Below are 22,221 nucleotides of genomic sequence, written 5' to 3' on the forward strand. Positions count from 1 at the left end.
AGAAACTAAAAGCAAAAGCACATTTCCTTATAGGTTTACACAGCCTGTTCTGCACAGTTCTTGTGGTTTTCCGGTACAGCGGGCAACAGTCTTTAGTAACTATTTTCATGTATGAACAGAAAGATAACAGACTACTAAAATTAAAATGATTGCTTAGAAAGTTTTGAATTTATGTAAGTAAAGAGGTTAGCTCTCTCAAATATCTTTCCAGGCATTATCATCTCCAATTTTTCAAATAGGTAGGAGAACAAAATACTAACTTTCTATATGCTTCTATATCATCTTTTAAGTCACACCTCCCCTTACACAGCCCTGGCAAGTACCCGTCCTTTCCCTATTAGAGCCCTGCTGCCGTGCCAGGGGCCTTCTCTACCTCCACCACCACTTCCCAGATTTCACTATCTTTCTTTTAAATCAGCAGTTGTAAAACCTACCTTAGAGGTGCAAGAATCAATGAGAGAAAAAATTGCTCTAAGATGCCCCATATGAGCAGATTCTAACCACCAGCTGCCCCCAAACTACCCACTGCAGTGCTTGATGGAGCTGCTTGGGAATGTGAAAACACAACTAAAGGGGGGTTGTTCTAAGTTGAAATTGGGCATAATAAATAAATAGCAAAATAATTTCAACAAATAACTAAAGACTGCCCCGCCCCCCAGCTTGGTGAACCAGGTCTCACTGGAATTAGTTATAGAGGGTGTGGTCAACTCAAAGACAGCTTCATCATATAAGGGCTATGAAAATAGTACATGAACTTGGAAGGGGAACATAGCAAGAGGTTTCTAGGGAGAACTGGAAGGGAAATGGGGTTAATATGATCAGGTGAACTTGAGAGTTAAGATAACTAGCCCCCTTCACTCTTAGCAGGGCCCCCTAAGGAGTGGGCTTGTACCAAACCAAAGTGTCTAAAGGCCAAGGGTATTCCCAACCTCTTCTGAGCCCAGATTCTTCCTGCACGCTAGATTCTTCCTGCATCATCAGTTAAGGATTTGGGGTTCTTAAATGGAAGTTGAATTGTGTGCCTTGATATTCTACCCAGAATTATTCAAGTCCAACTAACCACGGGTGAAAAAAATCTAGAAAAAAATGAACATTTTGCTCATTAATACGGTACCTAAATGTGCTTGGCCCACATTGCAGGCTGTGGTTCTAAGATGTTGCATTGCAGTCCCAAGAAGCCTCTGCGCTTTCTTAGTTTGTGTGCCTGCAGTCTCAAGGGCGGGGATTCCTCCCACCTGTGTCCAAACGCTGTCTAATCAAACCAGGGCTTCACAGGGGGAGGGAGGGGTAGTGAGCTGCAAAGACTTAGCTTGCAGAAAACAGTAGTGTAGTGCGCTGGCTGCCCTCCTCAGTTATTGCCCCATCGAAGCTGAGGGCAAAAGGAAACCCACCTGTCCCTGAGCGCACGCATGCGGGGTGGAAAGGAGGCCACATCCCTTAGCTGTGTTTTTTAGGAACCTTGCCAAATATCCTCGCATGTCAGCCCTGCTCCTCCTCCGCTTCCTCCACTTTCTCGCCTTCACCAGTGCAGTGGCTCCTGCCAGAACCTTGCATGCCACCTCCCGACCATCCCCGGGTTTGGCGCCTGGAGAGAGGAGCAGGAACTGCAGGGGAGCGCGGCCCCTCTGAGTTGCTTTTTCTTAATTAAGCAGGGGCTGAGGGGTGTGCTGGGATACGCACAGACTGCACTTGCAGCCGGAGCTGCTGTGGGTCTGGAGGGCCTGGCAAGGAGGGCGCTAGAGGCGAGCGCCGATCCCTGGGGTCCCGGCCGCGTGGCTTCGGCGGGTGGCGCGTGTGTGCGCGCGGCTGTGGTGGCTCCCCCGCCCTTGGCGCAGGGCAGGGCTGCGTGGACATCCCGCACTCCACACCCAGTTCCTTGGTCCTCCTCGAGTCCTCTTGGAGCTGTTCCCACTTCTGGTTTGGAGAGACTTGGACTGTTTCCCAGCAAGGCAGCCCTGGGCTGAGCGCCCTCAGAGCGCCTGGCGCCGGCCGGGGCTCCCTTCCGGGTGCGAGCAGCTGCTCTTTGGGCTTTGGGTTACGGACCTTAGGGCTTTGGGAGAGGGGGTTCAAAGAAGCTTGGAGTACAGGTCCCAGACAATCTCCCCTGAGGCGCGCATCTGTGTTGCCAGCCTCCACGAGCGCAGGAAGTTTGCAAGGTAGAGGATCCGGACCCCCAACTTCTTGTGGACATGAATCAAACAGCCGGAGCCTCCAACAACGTCAGGTGTCCTCCAGGGAAAGGCCATAAGGTAAGAGACCCGCGACGGAGGGGAGGGGACTGTTGGTAGTCTAAAGAGTGGAGGGGGATTCACAAGCATTGGGAGCTGTCGTGCATCCCTCCCTACGGTCTGTGTGTCCTTCACTGGCACACTGTAGATATATGATGTAGTGGCACACTGTAGACAGTAGATGGATGGCGTGGATTTTTAACAGACCCAGAGGTTTAAAAACACAGATGTTTAACAGAGCTGGCTAAGAAGGTTTAGTGTGTGTGTGCGCCTGTTCTGGGGTACCCTATGCTTGGAGATGCTCTGTTGCTGGTCTGTTGCTAGTCCCAGTCTAGTGGATGCAGATGTTTGCCTCTATTGACTTTTCTGGAAGGATAGGTGTGCAGGAGGCAGAGCCCCTGAATCAGCTCCTCCAGGCTGGAGCTCCTGAAGAGGCTTCGCGCTCTTGTCAGTGCCACAGACAGGTGCTACATTTACTTTAATGGACCAGTGTGTGCGCGCCTGCAGTTATTCCTAGGAAACTAGTGAGGTTCAGAGAAAGTGGGGCACGCAGGGACCGAGGAACCCTAGCAAAAGACTCTAGAAGCCAGCACGGAAGGTCAAGGCTCAAAAATGTTTACTTGCCACACTTAACTGTACAAGTCCAGGTTCTCCCCACACCCAGCTTGAGCATCACCCTTCCCTGTGGCCACCCAGCATTCCTGTTCTTTCTCAATCTTCTGTGGTTCCCTTGTGAGAAATTGTGAGCAAATTGTTCACTCGGATTCACAGGATAGCACACACCAATGCGTACTTGCCAGATATTCCAAAGTGCTTTCACTGGATTTTAACCTAGAGGCAAGTAGTGCTTTGGAGTACTGGGACCCAGCCAGGGTCTACACTCTCAGCCTTTATCTGTGCTTGTCACGCCTAAACATTCACGTGGCATTGGCATGTCAGGAAAACGTTGCCGGTGGATCTTTTAGTTGTTTTGGGGGTGTGAGGTTGGGGTTAGTAATGACACTGGGCTCGTTTGGTCACTCAGGGAAGCCATGGTCTGTCACACTGACCCTGGAGGGAGTAACAGGGGGCCTCAGTATTTCAGGTGAGTCTTAGCCACCATCCCTCACCCCCAATCAGATGTGGATGAAACATTTTAACCAGCAAGTCATGCAACTGGCCCCTGTTCTCATGAACTATGATCCGCTCATTTCCCACTTCCACATTTACCTTAATATCCAGATGAAATCCATAATGGCTGACATTATAAGATTTTAAATTAAAAAAAAATAAAGTTTCACATGTCAGTGATTATATATATCATAGAGACTTTCGCGTGGTTCTGAATATCATTCAATGACTTCTTTGGAAAGAAAAGCCTTTGGTTCCAGTGGCAAAGAGCCTTTTTGGCAGAATTGGACTGCAGGGTATTGACAGCAATAAAACCTTCTGGGAAGTGTTGGGCTACACACTAGCATTTAGTGGGTACTAGATTGAGAACGCTTTAGTCACAAGTCATGGACTGGTAGTATGTCTACTCAACGTTCAGTCTATTAACCCTATTAACTCAGTAATAAGTAATCAATCCACCCTTCATGTCACAAATGCAAATCCTGCTGCAGTCCAAGGCCTGAGGCACTGGGTAAGCATTCTAGTGTTTTCTCTTGGAGTCCCCTCAGTCCACTTCTGATTATCCACAATCTGAGGCAGCTGTCTCTCCATTGCCCAAGGTGAGGTATGCTAGCTAAGGCGAAAGATGATAACTCCTGTCTCAGAGACGAGCCCTCTTAGGGTGAAGTTTGTCATGCAGATGTTTTGCAGGGAGATAGCCGTGTTAGAAATGAGATGGCTCCTTATGGATAAGAACCAATCAACAGAGGCCCTGGCCATCAACAACGCACAATACAAACCATAAGAGGTTTAGGCTACAATGTCTCTTAATAAAGTACAAAATTCAATAATATTGGCTCAGGTTACTAGAAGGTTGAAGAAGATGCTTCCATGCACCTGCTGCTTGGGCTCATCTTGGGAGAGGACCATATTGAACTCCCTTGTGCAGATGGTTTGTTCTGTGCATTCCTCTGTGTACTGGCACATGCGTGTATTGGTGCATGAGGAAGCCAGAGAACAACTCTGGATGCTTTTTCTTAGCCATCATCCATGTTCAGTCTTTGAAATAGGATCTCTCACTGTCCTGGAATTCTCCAAGTAGGGTAGGATGGCTGGCTGGTGAGCCTCAGGGATTGCTGTTCTCAACCTTCCTAATGCTGCGACCCTTTAAAACAGTCTTCCTATTGAGGTGACCACCCAGCCAGAAAATTACTTTTGTTGCTACTTCATATAATTTGGCTACTATTATGAATAATGTCAATATTTTTAGAGCTAGAGGTTTGCAAAAGGTCTTGCGATCCACAGGTTGAGAATTGCTGCTCAGGAATCTGTGTCTACTTCACATGCAGATGTTCAGCCTTACAAATACTTTCCTGACTGAGCCATCCTGTAGCTCAGTGCAGACAGTCCTAGGGGCACCATGTCCTGTAGGTGGCTGCTCAGGGGTGGAGTTCAGTTATGCTGAAACAAGTTGTCAGTAGCTTTATTCTCAGAGTCACCAGGACTAAGAAAGGAAAGCCCAATGTTGTACCCTTTGTATACTCCTAAAGGGGGAAAATCAACCTCCTGCTGAAGGATACACAGAAAATCTCCAGCTTCTAATCTTCTGTAGGCAAGACTCACTGCTCCAGCAAAGCGGAAGTTAAGGCTGTATAAGATGGTAGATAAGTATGTTCCGTGGGGTCATAGAGTCACTCTTGAACTGAGGTGTGGTACTGGGCAGTGCCTGGGATCCAGTGAGTATTCATTAACCACGAGGGCTGCTGGGTAAGTAGCTGAGTCTGGACTAACAGGGGCAGAATACTCGTGGTCTGATTCATGCCACAGAGTCCCATCTTGTTAATGGCTCCTAGAAACTTCCAAGGGCTCTCTATTCTTGAATGAAGGCAACCAGATAGAGTTTTGTAGACAATGAACTGAAGACTGTGCAGCTTTAGCTCTGGAGGACCACACCACACTCTCTTGTGGTGGTTTGAATGAAAGTGGTCCCCACATGCTCATAGGGAGTAGCACATGATAGGAGATGTGGCCTTGGAGTAAGTGTAGCCTTGTTGGATGAAGTCTGTCAGTGGAGCTTGCTTTGAAGTTCCAAATGTTAAAGCCAGGCCCAGTGTCACTCTCATTGCCTGCTGCCCATGCATCAGGATCTCGGCACCTTCTCCAGCACCATGTCTGCCTGTGTGTCACCATGCTTCCCAATAATGGACTAAATCTCTGAACCTGTAAGCCAGCCCCAATGTAAAGCTTTTCTTCATAAGAGTTGTTGTAGTCATGGTGTCTCTTCACAGCAATAAAACCCAATTAAGACAGTTGCATACAAAGTGCAGTCAGACAGACAATGAGAGAAAATCTAAGACGAGCAGGGCTTCCTTCCCTCCAAAGGCTACAGAGAAAGCATGGCTCTTGTGGAGTTTTTGACTACCTGAGGCCCCAGGCTGCTCGAAGCTCAGGTTAGCCATAGCTATGGCCAAACAAGACCCCTAAACTTACTTTAAAAATGAAGTGTACACATATCCACACCCCCCACCCCCACACACCGCACACTGGATATATATGTGGAGGCCAGAGGGCAATACGGAATGTCTTCATCTCTTTGAATCTGTAGCTTTGATTGGCTAGAATGGCTGGCCAACAAGATTCAGGGATTTTCCTATCTGCAACCCCAACCCTCTTCTCCAAAACTTGGAATGCAAACATGCACAGCTACACTTGGCTTTTCACATGGGGGCTGGGAATATGAAATCAGTTCTTTACACTTGTGCAGCAAGTACTTAAGCCACCGAGCTAGCTCTCCAGTCCTACATTATGATCATCTGAGTGGGTATATGTATAACTTCATAGTACTGTTCTTTTAAAAATATGTTCAATGTTTTATTTAAAAATGATACATGCATACAATGTATTTTGATCATACCTATCCTTCCCATTCAACTCCCTTTCTCTCAACTTCATGTCGGGCCTCTTCTTTTAGTTAACCCACTGGGTCCAATCAGTGCTGCTTGTCTGTGCACAAATGTGAAGGCAAACACTGTGACATGGGCAACTGGGCAACTTTCTAGAAGCCACACCTTATGAGAAGTTAGTCTCCATCACAGCAGCTATCAGCTGCATGGCTCCTCTGCTAGGGACTGACTCAGGATCCCTCCCCCAGCTATGCTTGCAATTTAACTGGGTTTATCTTGTGCAGCTTTCATGTAGCTGCTAAGAATTTGTAAGTACAAAAGCTATGTCATATCCAGAGGACAGCATTTCTGAGAACACCTCCCCCACTCTGGTTCTGAATTCCTTCTGCTTTATCTTCCATGGTGAGATCCACCTATGGAGGAGAGGAGCACTCAGTCTGCATGGAGGAGCACTCACAGTTTGCATGATTCTTGAGTGTGAACACGGAGATGATAATGTCCTTTGGCAATGTCAAAAAGCTGGATATGCCTGACAGCTTTTCTAAAGGAGGAACTTTGCTCGTGGCTTTGTGTTGTCAGTCTCACACTAGCATCAAAGCACCAATCGATCAGTCCTCCCTCCCTGGAAGCCATGGAGTTTGCTCTCCAAAGCTTGCTCATGGAAACTCAATTATTCCAGCACATCCTGAGGTTAGTTAACCTCTGTGTCTGGAGGGTTTTTTTTTGGGGGGGGGGGCTTCATTGTAGGGTCTTCAACAGCTTCTGGGTGTCCAAGCCATTGCACAACCCCCTGAAGGCTTCTGCAGTGACAGCTTTCTCTCTCCCACTTTCTCCAATCCCTGTCACCTCTGATGTGACACTTGAAAATGTGACCAAGTTTTTTACTTTCCTCTTCCAGGACTTGTTTCAGCATGAGCAGAGGTGGGGAAGATGCTGCCGTTTCACTCATGTGTGTGTCAGTTTCCTGTAACATTAAGTGAAAAGGAACATGTATTAATAGCAACCGTATTGGATCAATCAGATGATATTTTGTGGAATAATATTTTCACTCGTGTGTGCTTGGTACATGTACATATGAAATTTTCAGGTAGAAGGACATGTTTTATTAACCAAGGTAAACTGGTGTTACAATATTGCAAACATTCCTGCATATGTATTTACAAATGTACTTAGAAATGAAAAAAACAACAGTGTGCTTCAAAATAACCCAGATGTACAAATATGGGACTTAGGGAAAGCGGCCCCTCATGTTTTGCTTTGCTTTGCTTTGCTCTGCTCTGCTCTGCTCTGCTCTGCTCTGCTCTGCTCTGCTCTGCTTTGCTTTGCTTTGTTTTGTTTTTCTGGGTGATCTGACAGGAGTTGGCCTTTCTTTTTAATGGTTCCCATTTTCTGAGTTAAATGCATAAAATGAATATAAGCTCATGCATAAGTTAAATTTTCAGATGCTATGACAGAAGGTGACAGATGCCAACCATCTGGATCAGAGAATCTAAGGATTCAGACACAGGTGGAAACAAGATCAAAGCAGGTAGAGAGGTTGAAAATCAAAACCAAAGAACTGTTGGAGTTTGTCAAAAGGCCCATATACCGAAAGACCACATAGACCGCCACCATCGCTGCAAACCACATGAGGATTTTTATTGATCCAACATGTTGGGGACTCCCCCCTCAGCACGCAGGCCAGAGGAGACCCAGAACAAAGAAAGAACACACTTCTTATACCTTTGTAAGGGGCAGATTTGAGCAACAGGGTTCTCATTGGTGTAGCAAGTGACCTTTTCAGGCGTTGGTTGGTTTGTATAGTGACTAAGTAACCCTTTGGCCTAGTGACTCACTTTGCTTGCCCCCATGGTGGGTTATTATGATATGGTCAGCAAAGTAAAAGTACATTTTGAACTTATGGATCAGCTATTAACGTCACAGCTATTAACGTCAGGGGAATTCTCACAACAAGGTCAGGGTGGTTTGTGGTCTTTGTCAGAATTCAGTGTGGGGTGGGAGCAGGAGAATTGCTAATCTTGTTATGGTTATTTCTCTGAGAACAGCTAATATTGTTTTGGTAGCTGCAGGTTTGATCATTTTGACCACTAAAACTATGTTTGCACATTTGTTCAGTCAGCCAGCTTCCTTATCTGGCTCTGCACTTGACCTGCTAGTATAGTTTGGAGAGCCCTTTTCTAAGGGGGAAGGTACTGGGTGGTCTTGAATTCAAGACAGAACAAGCTGGGGAATGGAATGGAATGGAATGGAATGGAAACTCCACAGAAGAAGTCAGTTCTGTTCTGTGCTCATGCCATTGTAGGGAAGGAGATGGGATGGAAGGTAACACAGTGCGTCACAGCAGATCACTGAGGAGCCTTAAGCTCACGTGAGCTCTTCTTGGCCCAAGGTGGCTTGTGACTCAACTGATGATTAAATCAGTTGAGAGGGGGCCTTCCAGAAAGGAAGAGCTAGCTGCCTAGAAATTGAGAACAGAGCCTACATTTCATAAAGATGAGGATGCTTGTTTCCAATGAAGTGTGTGTCTAAACGTCTAAAAACCAAGTGAGAAACCCAGGAGGACAAAGCTCTACAGACTCAGCAGAAGGGTCATAAAAGAAAAGAAAGGAAAACAAGAAGGATGTTGGGAAAGAGACAGCATCAAGACAGGTGTCATTTCCAAACATGACAAGGTGACTGCACAGTGAACTCACGTCAGCTGTGGCAGCATGCCTAAGATCTGTACAAAATCAAACCAGACAAAACCCCGGCACATTCAGAGGAAGGACTCGTGAGGGTCCATCCCTAGCTGAGAAAGTATTGGACTACTGGCTGCTGAGGGAAGGACCCCTGGTTTTCTTCAGGGGTACGCTATCCATGCTCTGGTAGATATAGCCCAATACCCATGTAAACAACAGCACTAAGTGGACTTGCCAGGGTTTTGCAAAGAGAATGAAGCTGGGAGGGAAAAGTGATATATAGTAGAATAAATAGAAGGAAAGGAATGGGGGTTAAATTTGATGAAAGCATATATATCATTCATGAAATCAGCAATCAATAAAAAAGCACTGCTGCTAACAAGGGAGGTGGGGGGAACAAAGGAAGTCTTTAGACTAAGCAAGCTCTATGAGAGAGGTGGGGAGAGAGCTGACAGAAGAGGAAAGAGAAGCAAGAGCCAGCTCTGATCAGCAAAAGGAGAGCAGCAAACATTTAAGCAAAGTCTCTTCTTGAGAAGTTTGGAACTGACATCCACATTGGAGTAAAGGAGCCTGGGTTCCTAAGCATCTCCTATTCATCTCAGGATACAGAGAAGCGTTAACTTGGAGCCAAATGTTGGAAGAAATAAACTGTAAATTGCTGATTTATAATTGAAACTTAAGGTCTAGAGTGGGTAACCCCCACAGAGCGTGTGATGCTAATCCTGGGCACCAAGTTTACTGATGAAAGATACAGGTGTAGCTGTGGATAAGATAATCTGCTTTAACTATCACACTCAGGCCATCAGCACCTGTACAAAAACACAGAAGGGAAAGCTGCCTTTAAACAGCTCTGTGTCTGGGCAAAATGGGGGTTCGCCAACTATAGAAGCTGCAAAGAGAAAGAAAGGAGAGAGAGAGAGAGAATTTCTAGAATTAAGAATACACCAAAGCAGTCAAGACTTCATGCACTGTGCCTAGATCCCTCCCGAGATGCCAGCCGCATCCACCTAAGCACCAGTAAGATTCCAGTGACCTAAGAAAGGATAAAAAAAAAAAAAAAAAAAACTAAATTTGCATTTGGGTTGCCACTCAACTAAATTATTCACAAGAACAGACCACCAATAGATCTTCAGAGAAACATAAGAGAATCCAGAGTTTCCAAATGCTCACAATTTTCAAGAAAAGTTGGACTTTAAGCACAAGAAAAGAAATGTAACGCAGATACTCAAGGAGAAATTGCAGTTGACATGGCTTGATCCCAAGTTGGGACAATTGGGATGTTAGCACTATCAGACAAGGGACTGTAGTGGCTACTGCAATACAGTTCCTCAAAGACAGAAAGGATGCTTAACACAGATGAAAACATCATAGCTTCAAGAAAGAAATCAGGAGTATGAATAAGGAACAAAGTAGAAATTCTAATGTGTTTTTTTTTTGTTTTGTTTTTTTTTTGTTTTTGTTTTTTTTTTTGTAGCACCAGAAACAAATGTTGGAGTTAGCAAACAGCAGATTGGAAAGGATATTCAATAAAGGTGAAGATAGAGCAACAGAGTTAAAGCCAAAATGAGGAAAAAATAGAGTTAATCTAAGGAGTGCCTCTTGCAAGTTTTTCTCCTTGGGGGAGATTAGAAATATATCAATCCCCAGGTCCCAAGATCCCAACCACAGGACAAAGTATGATTCCACCACAGTTCACCCTGGGGTACCAATGAGTTTACTGGGCTTACTCTCAGGGTATGGGTGAGGAGTGACTGACAGGAGTGGGGGTGACCTGGAAAGAGCTGCACTAGAAAGGCTGCAGCCACCATGGCCAATGACTCCTCCCTCGTGTCTGTGTAGATGGAGCACCCTTCCCCGTCTTCTCCAGTCCATATACTCTACCCATCCCTGAGACACCAAGACCAGTGTAATTCAGGTAGAACTAATTGGGAGAAATGGCTGATACCCAATGAGGTTCTGTGTTAGTGGTGTTCTAATGCTGTGAAGAGATACTATGACCACAGCAACATTTCACTGGCACTGACTTACAGGTTCAGAGATTTAGTACATTATTGTCATGATGTGAAAGTGTAGCAGCATGCAGGAAAACATGGTGCTGGAGAAAAGCTGAGAGTTCTACATCCTGGTCCTCGGGCAGCAAGAAGGAAGACTGAGATACTACGTCTGGCTTGAGCTTCTGAAACCTCTAAGCCAACCCTAGTGACACACACCCTCCCACAAAACTATGCCTACTCCAGCAAGATTCACCTCCTAATGGTGCCACTCTCTATGGAAGAAGAAATAAATGGTTTCCTGCCTTAGGAGGGGGAGAGGGAGGAAGGGAGGGAGGGAGAGAAAGAAGGAGAGAGAGGGGGGGGGAGAGACAGAGAGACAGAGACAGAGACAGAGAGCCGAAGGTATTAGGACACTATCCTTAAAGTGCTAAAAGAAAGGCCAACTCCTGTCAGATCACCCAGAAAAACAACAAAGCAAAGCAAAGCAAAGCACAGCACAGCAAACCATGAGGGTTGCTGTCTTGCAGATCTCTCACACCTAACATGCAGTGTTTTAAAGACAGGGTCTAATCTGAAAGGTCACTTCCTTCTATCCCCTCATATCTTGAAATTCAAGGTAAGGTAGCTGATTAATGGGAAAGCCAGCTCCCCTCTCCATTCTCACAAAGTTCTGCCACACCAGATTGTCCCATGGTTTATCTGCCCTGTTGGAGTGTACAAAGGCAAGGGTCACGTCCAGCATCGATGCAGGCGCAGTGCGTCCTGTTGAATAACATAAAAACACCTCTCTACTGCTGAGTATTAGGGAGTGGGTGGCACATTCATTGTGTATCTTCCACATCACCCTTCCTTATATTAAACGGGAAGTCTACTTGTTTGATAATTTCAGAAAGGAACAGGAAAGGGCACCATATAAATAAAAATGTAAATTCTTTTTACTACCCACGAACTAAATCACCCTGAAGGATTTTAGAAAGTTCACTGTGGTACATACAAGATAAATTGCCTTAATGACTTCCAGTATATCGGCGAAAATCTATTTATGTTATTTTGGTTTTACATTTTATTGATTTTTAAAATTTTAATTGTCCCCATTTTCTGAGTTAAATGCATAAAATGAATATAAGCTCATGCATAAGTTAAATTTCCAGGAATACAAAGCAGTAAATGAGTAGAAATTGTTTTCCTGGTTTTATTTATTGGACCTTATTTTTTTTTTTTTCCAGTCAAAGGCTGAATCTTGAGTGTGCCACATGGCTGCTCTCTTTCTAAAGGCTTCCAAGTGTGACTCAACCAGATAAGGCCTGAGAATATTTGGGAAACTTTGTTTCAATGATATGGCTTATGGATGGACTATTTTCTTGTTATCCCCTACACAATATATTAGCACAATTATTTGCAATATTGGTGCTATGTGATGTAAGAAATCTAGAGATTATTTGAAGGCAGACAAATATTATATAGCCTGATATACCTGTAGATGATTTGTGAACATCTCAAGAGTATTACATCTGTAGTGGTCCAGGAACTCATCACTGAATACCAATAAGCATCATATTTTAATTCTCTCATACTTTGTACTGCGTGAAGAAAACATGGTGGGATTTTATAGAACCTCCAAACCCAATACTGTCTTTTCATATGGCCTCGCAAACTGTTTTCTCAACAGATGTAAAATAATTTAAACTCCTTGCTCATCCTCTGCTGGGTGTGTTAGGACTTTGGAATATTTGTGCTGTTTTTATACTACAAATATCATATGATGTGTGCTTTCTCCATGTTGTTCTTTCTTATGAAGATTCCAAAAAAAATATTAAGAAACCATAAGGCATAAATACATAACTGACAAATATAAAATTGCACCAGGCTAGGTGTGTAAAAGCCAAATATATCCATGTTCTTTGGAGTATCTATTCACTTATATTTACTTATTTTGAAATAGTCTCCCATATCTCACATGGGCCTCAAACTCTCTACGGAGCTGAAGGTGACCTTTGAACTTCAGATTCTCCCGCCTCCACCTCCAGAGTGCTGATATTGCAGATGTGCACCCCTCAGTCAGCTATGTAATTCTGGAGACCAAACGAAGAGTTCCATGCATGTTGGCAAACACTACCAATGGAGCTATATTCTCAGACCTTAAAAATTCTTTTTTTTCTGTTCCAAAGTCTTTATTGTTATTGTTTTAGAAAATATAATCCATCTACTCATTAGAATAAAGAACTGTGTCTAGGCATCCATCAGTAATGTTGAAAAGACCTCTAGTTTATCCACCTCTACTCATAAGTGTCTTTATGGGCACAATAGTTGTAGTCAATCAGATCTTCAGGCTTAAGCCATAGACTGCTCTCTTTCTCAGCACCTTGCCCTGAATCACTGCTATGGGTGATGCTCCTTCCCGCACCTTGCCCTGAATCACTGCTATGGATGATGCTCCCTCCCGCACCTTGCCCTGAATCACTGCTATGGATGATGCTCCTTCCTGCTTGAGTGCAGAAATCCACCTGAACTGTGCCTGGGTTAGAATCGCTTGGATTGGACTCTCCCAGCATCACTCTCTGTCTTCATCTCCTTGAGTCCCTACCAGACCATGGCCACCATGGGCCCCAAGTTCATGTACATCATCTGCCCTGGGAAGAAAGGACAATCTTTCAGGACAGTGCTGCTTCATGAGATTTTTAGAACCCCCAAGGATCTTCATGGTCACCAGTAGAACCCCTTCTGCTCCAAGTGCTTGATGATCATGCCCACCAGGTTGTGTAGCATGCCATCTGGCTTGATGGTGCACTTGGTCTGAAAGCCGTCATATTGGCTCTGGTGGTGGGTTGGTGCAGTCACTGGGAGGAGGGGGCGCAGAGAGGTGACCTTTAAAATTAGGCTTGCTTGCCTTCCTGCCTTCCTTCCTTCCTTCCTCCCTTCCTCCCTTCCTCCCTTCCTCCCTTCCTCCCTTCCTCCCTTCCTCCCTTCCTCCCTTCCTCCCTTCCTTCCTTTCTTTCCTTGCTTATTTCCTTCTTTCTTTTTAATCTTTTCTTTTGGGGGGGGGAGACTATAATGGTAGGAACATACCTGGGAGGACAGGGGAGTAAGGGTGATCACGGTGCATTATGTGAAATATCCAAATAATCAATAAAAATACTATATTAAAAATCTGATAGTATATTGGGCCATTGTAAAACATCTGGATTGTCCACCTCAGGATTACTACTGAAAGAGACTAACAGCAGAGAAAATGGAAGGCAACAGATAAGACCTTGTTAGCTGAACTGTTTGTTACTTGTCTCATCTCAGAGTACTTACTTCTATGGGTGGATGCCATACAGCCAGGCCTTGAGGTTCTATCAAAATTTAATGTTGTTAGCCTTCCAGCCTGCAAAGTGTCTAGGCACATTGATGGCCATTAGTAATTGAGATCTGAACGTAGGGATCAAAGAAGTTTCTATAGTGAAATATTCTCAGTAATAACACCAGTGGGTCCTTCAGCCTCTGGGGTTTACTAAGGGACAATATGGCCAGGTTCTGTATTTGAATCCTAGCACTACCACATAAATTATCTGTTGCAGAGTAATGTGGAACTGTGAGTGGATACTATGATTTCTGTGTTTTCTTACCATGACATACATTTGGAAACTTCAGATTTGAGGATATTACCAACAATATGTTATAAGCCTTTGTGCACAAGTATTTTTGGAAGTATCTGTCATCTCATGTAGATAAGAGTATCTGTACCATATGGTAGGTATGGGATTTGTGTGTGTGTGTGTGTGTGTGTGTGTGTGTGTGCGCGCATGTGTGAAAGTCAGAGATCAAATCCTGAGGGTCAGCCGGGCATGGTGGCGCACACCTTTAATCCCAGCACTTGGGAGGCAGAGGCAGGTGGATTTCTGAGTTCGAGGCCTGCCTGGTCTACAAAGTGAGTTCCAGGACAGCCAGGGCTATACAGAGAAACCCTGTCTTGAAAAAACAAACAAACAAACAAAAACAAAACAAAACAAAACAAATCCTGAGGGTCATTTCTAAGGAGCCATGTACCTTGATTTTTGATACAGTTTTTTTTTTTCTGACATAGAATTCACCACATAGGCTTACCAGGAGACACATATACCTGCTTATCTCAACCTCCCCAGTGCTGGAAATATAAGCATATTACAAAGTCCAAGCTGTTTATGCAGCTTATAGGACTTGAATTAAGGTTCTCATGCTTATGCAGTGGCTACTTTGCTGACTAAGCTGTCTCTCCTGCTCCATGTTTTCAGCAGTGGTTTTAGAATTTCACTTTCTATACATGTATAACAGGCTTTCAGTATCTCCAAATCTTTGCCAAGTCTCTGAATGACTTGAATGACATTTTTTTTCTTTTTTTTTGCTGATAAGCATCTCAGCAAGTATGTAATGTTGTTTTGGTATAGTTGAGATGTGCATTTTACCAGTTACTAATTTTGTTAAGCATTTGTCTGCTTGTTGGCTATTCACACATCTTTGCTGAGGAGTATGTGGAAATCTCTGACATATCCCCATAGTGACAATTTTAGATTTTGGTTTCTTTTAAAAACACAGAAATATTACAAGAATATGTTCAGAAATATTACAATAATATGTTTTTATTTCAATCCCAGATGTGGCATATGGGGCTGCTTCAGATTCTCCACAGAAGCTGACTATGATTTGCTTCATATACTAGCAGGGGTGTGATTTCGCCAGTGCCTGATAGTTTCTGCTAATGTGTTACTTTGGATATTCTGGGGACTTTTCAGAGGGTATAAAAGTGCTAGGTCCCTAAGAGTCATGGTGGGTTGGTTTGTTGTTGTTGGTCACAGTGTGTTAATTGGTCTGGCAAAAGAAGAAACAGCAAGAAGAAATTAAATTTCCTGACAGGTGCTACTATTTCCTTATATCAAGGGTAAAGCTACTCCCATAGGAAGAGCAGAATGGTTTGGAAGTAGTGGGAAATGTGTTTTCTGGAAAAGCGTGGTTAATAATCAGAGGCCAAAATTAAATTTCCCAGTAAGTAAGATTGAAGTAGAAGGGTTGATGGATACAGGAGCTTATATAATTATCATTTCACAAAAATCTTGGAACTTGGAATGGCCATTTTTAAAGGTTTATACTCAGTTTCTAGGAACTGAAAAGTTATCTCAGATAAAACAAAGTGTGCGATTGGTTAAATGTGTGAGACCAAAATGCCAAACAGAAAAGTTAAGGCCTTATGTGGAAGACATACCATAAGTTTATGGGGAAGGGATCTTTTACAACAGTGGAGAACTCAGATTAATATTCCTACAAGACGGCCCATGAAGAAATTAGGGGTGAAATGATGGGTACTCTTTAGGGAATATATTGATATGTGTCATCAAAAACAATCCCAGGCTGTGCCAATTGTCCAAACACAGAACATTATAGGTATTGAGTTTCCAAATTTGTAAGCAGGGGTGGGGGCCGTTGCTGAAGTACCAAAGGCCCTACCCTTAAAGTGGTTGACAGACAAGTCTGTGTGGGTAGAGTAATGGCCCTTAACAAAGGCAAAATTACAGGCACTTGAACAGCTAGTATAGGAACATCTGGAGACTCAAAATACAGAAGAGTCTATCAGCCTATCGAACCTCCCTGCATTTGTTATAAAAACAAGAAAGAAACCAGAGTGATAGAGGATGTTAACAGATTTAAAAGTGTGAATAAAGTAATTGAACCAATGTGTCCCTTATAGCCTGGAATTCTTTTACTTTCTTTATTACCTAAGGCATGTCCTATGATAATAATTTATTTAAAAGATTGCTTTTTTTTTTACTATACCATTGCAAGAGCAGGATAGGGAAAGATTTGCTTTCATCATACTTATTTATAACAATGTTCAAACTGTAAAATGATATCAGTGGAAAGTTATTCCACGAAAAATATTAAACAGTCCCACTCTATGCCAATATTTTGTGCAACAACCACTAGAAATAATTCATAGACAATTTTCTCAATATAATATTTATCATTTCATGAATGATATTTTGTTGGCTGATTCTAATGCAGCTACTTTAGAGCTAATGTTTAAAGAAACATAATGAAGTCTGTTAGGCTGTTGGTTACAGATTGCTCCAAAAAAACTAACAAGAGGAGAATAAATCTATTAACTATATGGGTTATAAAATAACTCAACAAAAATTCAACCATAAAAGGTACTGATCAGAAGAGATCAGTTCCAAGCTCTTAATGATTTTCAAAGTTTCATGGGAGATATTAATTGGCTGTGATCTACCACTGGATTAACTACTCAAGAGCTTAGTAACTTGTTTCAAATGTTACAAGGAGATTCAGACTTAAACAGTCCAATATGGTTAATAGCTAAAGCAGAGAGAAAGAGAAAGAGAAAGAGAGAGAGAGAGAGAGAGAGAGAGAGAGAGAGAGAGAGAGAGTCAAGTCTTGTAGAACAGTGACTACAGCACACACATTGATCACATAGATATCAAACTTAATTGTATTTTGGTTATTTTACCTTTAATTCATTCTCCTACTGAGTTCATTATTCAAAGTGAAGATAATAATATGACTATATTTTCTTAGCACACAAACAAGGTAAGAAATTAAAGATTTACACAAAAATCTGATTTAATCATAAAAGTGGAATAAGATTATATTAATGGTCAGGAACAGACGTGGCAGAAATTATAGTAAATTATGTCATTCTAGGTAATCAGTGAAAACGGGCAAAGAGCTTGTAGCAACTATTTTGGAGAAATTGATAGCAGATATCCTAAAAGCAAATATCTTCAATTTATAAAAAGAACTAATGATATTGAAAAAAAAAAAAACGTAAATGTAAAATATAAAAGGAATGCCAACTCCTGAAGTGACTGAATTCTATACTGATGTAAATAAGTTAGGAGTCGCAGGCTATAAGTAAGAGAAATAAAGCAAATTAATTCAAAGCCCATATACTTACGTTTAAAAATTAGAACTATATGCAATTATTATGGTATTATAGATTTTCCTGAATCTTTTAATATAATTGCAAACCCTCAACATACAGAAAGAGTTTTTTTGCTGAAACTGCTTACTTGTTTTTTGTATAACTCTACTGTATTAATCACTGGAAGTAACTCTAAAGGTACCAAAAGAAATAAAATCTGGCAGATAGATATATTTCATTTTACCGAATCTGGAAAACTAAAGTTTGGACAGAACACTATTGATACATATCCAGATTTTTAGTCAGTGACTGGTTTGAATTCTGAAAAGTCTGATTCTGTAATTATACATTTACTGGAAATAATGGCTATTATAGGGATACCTGTGTAAATTAAGATTAAAAAAAATTGTCCCTACATATATCTCCACTGAGATTAAACCATTCTTTCCATATTATGAAGCCTATTACAGGCATACCACAATATCTTACAGGACAAGCAGTTACAGAAAGATCTAATTATACATTAAAAGAAATGCTTATAAAACAAAAAGGAAGCCGAACAGTGGTGGCACATGCCTTAAATGAGAGGCAGATGTAAGCAGATCTCTGAGTTCAAGGCCAGCCTGGTCTACAGAGCGAGTTCCAGGACAGCCAGGGGTACACAGAGAAACCCTGTCTCAAAATAAAATAAAATAAAATAAAATAAAATAATAAAATAAAAAAATAGATAGATAGATAAAACAGAAAGGAAGAATATAGTCCCTCAGGTATTGACTAAATAATGTTGAGTTAAATTTAAATTTTCTGAATGCTAATGAGAAAGTAACAGCAGCAGCGAATAGACACTGGGTTATGGGGAAAAAAAAAAGCACAACTGTGGAATTAAATCAGCCTATATACTATAAGTGCGTGGAAGCTCTCAAAAGTTTGCATTGGGGGCATGGGTTTATTTATATTTCCATGGGAAATAGAAGGCTGTGGATACATCAAACTGATAAAGATTAGAATCAAGCAAGAGAGGTCGCCTGAAAACCTTGGCACTGATCCAAAAAGAGCTTAGTTCTTTGAAAATTTCTGTTTATAGTTTCCTGCTACATGTAGTACAACTAATGGCTTAAAACAGAAAAGAATAAATATAGTGACAATTATAGAGTTTTGGTTTCTTTTTTATAAACTCAGAAATATTATAAAAATACATTTTCATTTTAATGCCAGGTGTAGAATTGTGGGCCTGTGCACCAGAGGGTTTCCACAGAGATCTCTGGCCAGGCCTGGTGCAAGGGTTCTGGTGAAGGGAAGTGTGTGTGGGCAGGGAGGGGAAGTCGCTTCTGCAGCTACTGCTTCTGCTGCTGCGGTTGGCTCCACCTCCATCTCTGCCATGCCTTCCAGGTTACTTGGTAATTCTGTTGTCCCATGCAGGTGGAAGTCACCACCCAGCGGGTCACTGGAGTTCCAGACCTTTGCTAACTGGGGACCAGGCTGTCTGTGCACATGGAATACGGGGCTGCTTCAGATTGTCCACAACAGCTAACTATCGTTTGCCTTGTACACTAGCAACAACAATGTCACCCCCTTCCCTCTATTCTTTTTTCTCTATCTAGTGTTAGGGGATTAAAAGGATGGAAAATGAGTGGGAAGGTATGGAAGAAAGAAAAACCCACAAGGTAGTTAATGTTGGTTACACATTTCCAATGGCCCACTTGCTTTCTGTTGAGTTATCAAGCACATGATTTGCTAAACGCCCCTCCTCTTCCATGGCAAGTTTTTAAGACTATAAATTTACACTTTGGTTGTTTATATGCAGGAGGAAAAAAATCAGCTTTGACCCATACCCATCACTGTAAGGAAATATTTGCTAAAAATGAGTCATAAATGTAGATGTGAAACCTGAAATCTTAAAAGAGAGCAACCTTCTCAGAGAGCTAACTTGGGCCTGAACTTACTGTCTTTGGTTTAAACATCCATGCTTTAAATAAAGAACTTCCTGAAGTATCACCATCCCTGATCTCAAGCTGTACTACAGAATAATACTAATAAAAACACGGTATTGGTGTATACACAGACAGGTTGATCAGTGAAATTGAAGTGAAGAACCTGAAATAAACCCACACGTATCTATGGACACATGGTTCTTGACAAAGAAGGCAAAGCCATACAATGGAAAAAAGTAAGCATCCCCAACAAATGATGCTGGTCTGTTCGTCTGCATGTAGAGGAATGCGCATAGAGCTGTATCTACCGTCCTGCACACAATATCATCCCAAGTGGATCAAAGACCTCAATGAAAAACCAGATACACTAAATCTAACAGAAGAAAAACTGGAGAATATCCTCGAGTGCATTGGTGCAGGAGACAATTTCTTGAACAGAACACTAATGGCTCAGGCTCTTAAGATCAACAATTGGTAAATGGGACCCCATGAAACCAAAAAGCTTATGTAAGGCAAAAGACATAGTCAATAGGACAAAACAGCAGCCTACAGACTGGAAAAAGATCTTCACTAAACCTACATCCAACAGAGGGTTAATCTCCAAAATATATAATGAACATAAGAAATTAGACACCAACAAACCAAATAACCCAATTAAAAATTAAAAATGGGTTAGGATTTTACTGCTGTGAATAGATACCAGGACCACGGGAACTCTTATAAGAACAACATTTAATTGGGGCTGGTTTAAAATTCAAAGGTTCAGTCCATTATCATCAAGACTGGAGCATGGCAGTGCTCAGGCAGGCCTGGTGCAGGAGGAGCTGGGAGTTCAACATCTTGTTCTGAAAGCAACCAGAAGACTGACTTCCATGAAGCTAGGAGGAAGGACTCAAAGCACACCCCTACAGTGAGACACTTCCTCCAGCAAGACCACACCTTCTCCAAGGCCATGCCTCCTAACAGTGCCGCTCCCTGTGCCAAGCATAGTCACACCGCCATAGGTACAGAGCTAAACAGATTCTCAAGAGAAAAATCTCAAATGGTAAAGAAGTACTTAAAGAAATGTCCACAGTCCTTAATCTTCAAGGAAATGCAAATCAAAATGACTCTGAGATTCTATCTGGCACCCATCAGAATGGCTAAGATCAAAAACTGAAGTGACAGCACATACTGGTAAGGAGCAAGGGGAACACTCCTACACTGGTGGTGGGAATCCAAACCTGTACAACCACTCTGGAAATCAATCTGGCAGTTTCTCAGAAAATTAGGAGTAGTTCTACCTGAAGACCCAGTTGTACCACTCCTGGGCATCTACCCAAAAGATGCTCCACCATACCACAAGGACACATGATCCAGTATGTTCATAGCAGCTTTAACAATAATTTCCGGTTCCATCCATTTTCCTGAAAGCATCATAATTGTAATTTTCTTTGCACTTGATTAATATTCCATTGTTTAAATTATTACATTCTGTAGGCATCTATGTGGATTCTATTTCCTGGCTATTGTGGTGGCACAGGGTATGGATGTCCACATGTTCCTCTAGTAGGATATAGAGCCAGTTGGTTGTGTGCTTAGGATGGGAATAGCTGGGTCATATGGTAGTTCTATTTCTAGATTTTTGAGAAAAGTCCATACTGACTTCCAAAATGGCTGTACCCCCACAAACAGTGGATAAAGGTTCTCCTTCCCTCACATTTTCACCAACATTTGTAATCATTTCTATTTCTAATTTTGGGCATTCTGATGGGGTTAAAATGGAACTTTAAACACATTTTCCATGGTGGTTAAAGATGCTAGCCATTTATATTTCTTTCTCTTTAAAATGAGAACTTTTCATTCAGTCCCATAACCTATTCTTAATTAGCTTGTTTGTTTTCTTGTTTTTGTTTGTTTGTTTTGTCTAGACACTACTCTATTGCATATATAAATAGCAAATACTTTCTTCCATTCTGTGGGTTTCTCTTCACTGGACTATGTTTTTTTTTTTTTTTTTTTTTTTTTTTCATTGTACAGAAGCCATTTAGTTTCACAAAATGCTTGTCTTTCCTGCACTACCATAGTACCATTCTGAGAGTCCTTAAATTGACATATTCTCTATTCCTTAAGAAGCTTCAGGGCACCAGGGTTTTTAGACTTCTGTGAGATCCTTTATAGAGTTGTTGAGTTTTGTTTGAAATGAGAGACATGGAACTAACGGTTTTAAGTATTGTCTGGTTGTTTTTTGGGTTCTTTGATGTTTTATACATTATCATATACTTTCTTCTCAGGACCACCGTCATTTGTGCACCGTGGGATATGTATTCAGTTTTAGTCAATTCTAGAATAGTTTTTTTTTACCTTTTTGATTTCTTCAGTGACACATCGTTTTTTATCCAGAAGTGTGCTGTTTAATGTCCATGGATTGTTTTATTTTCTGTCCTTTCTGTTGGTATTGTTATTTAACTTTGTTCTACTGTAGTCAGATAGCATTCAAAATGTTATTCTCTTATTCCTATATTTG

General features: G+C 42.1%; 1 protein-coding gene and 1 pseudogene across 1 annotated transcript in view; one reads left to right on the forward strand and one right to left on the reverse strand.

Moving 5' to 3' along the window:
• The first annotated feature begins 1,483 nt into the window (after positions 1 to 1,483).
• Dpp6 (dipeptidyl peptidase like 6) overlaps positions 1,484 to 22,221 on the forward strand; it is a 900,820-nt gene continuing 880,082 nt past the window's right edge. Inside the window, exon 1 of the mRNA XM_021188263.2 lies at positions 1,484 to 2,249. Coding sequence (XP_021043922.1) covers positions 2,190 to 2,249 — 60 coding nt within the window. The 5' untranslated portion in view covers positions 1,484 to 2,189. The remainder of the gene's footprint in view (positions 2,250 to 22,221) is intronic.
• LOC110316041 lies at positions 13,169 to 13,995 on the reverse strand (annotated as a pseudogene).

Source organism: Mus pahari, chromosome 2 (genome assembly GCF_900095145.1).
Source record: "Mus pahari chromosome 2, PAHARI_EIJ_v1.1, whole genome shotgun sequence".
Taxonomy (NCBI): Eukaryota; Metazoa; Chordata; class Mammalia; order Rodentia; family Muridae; genus Mus; species Mus pahari.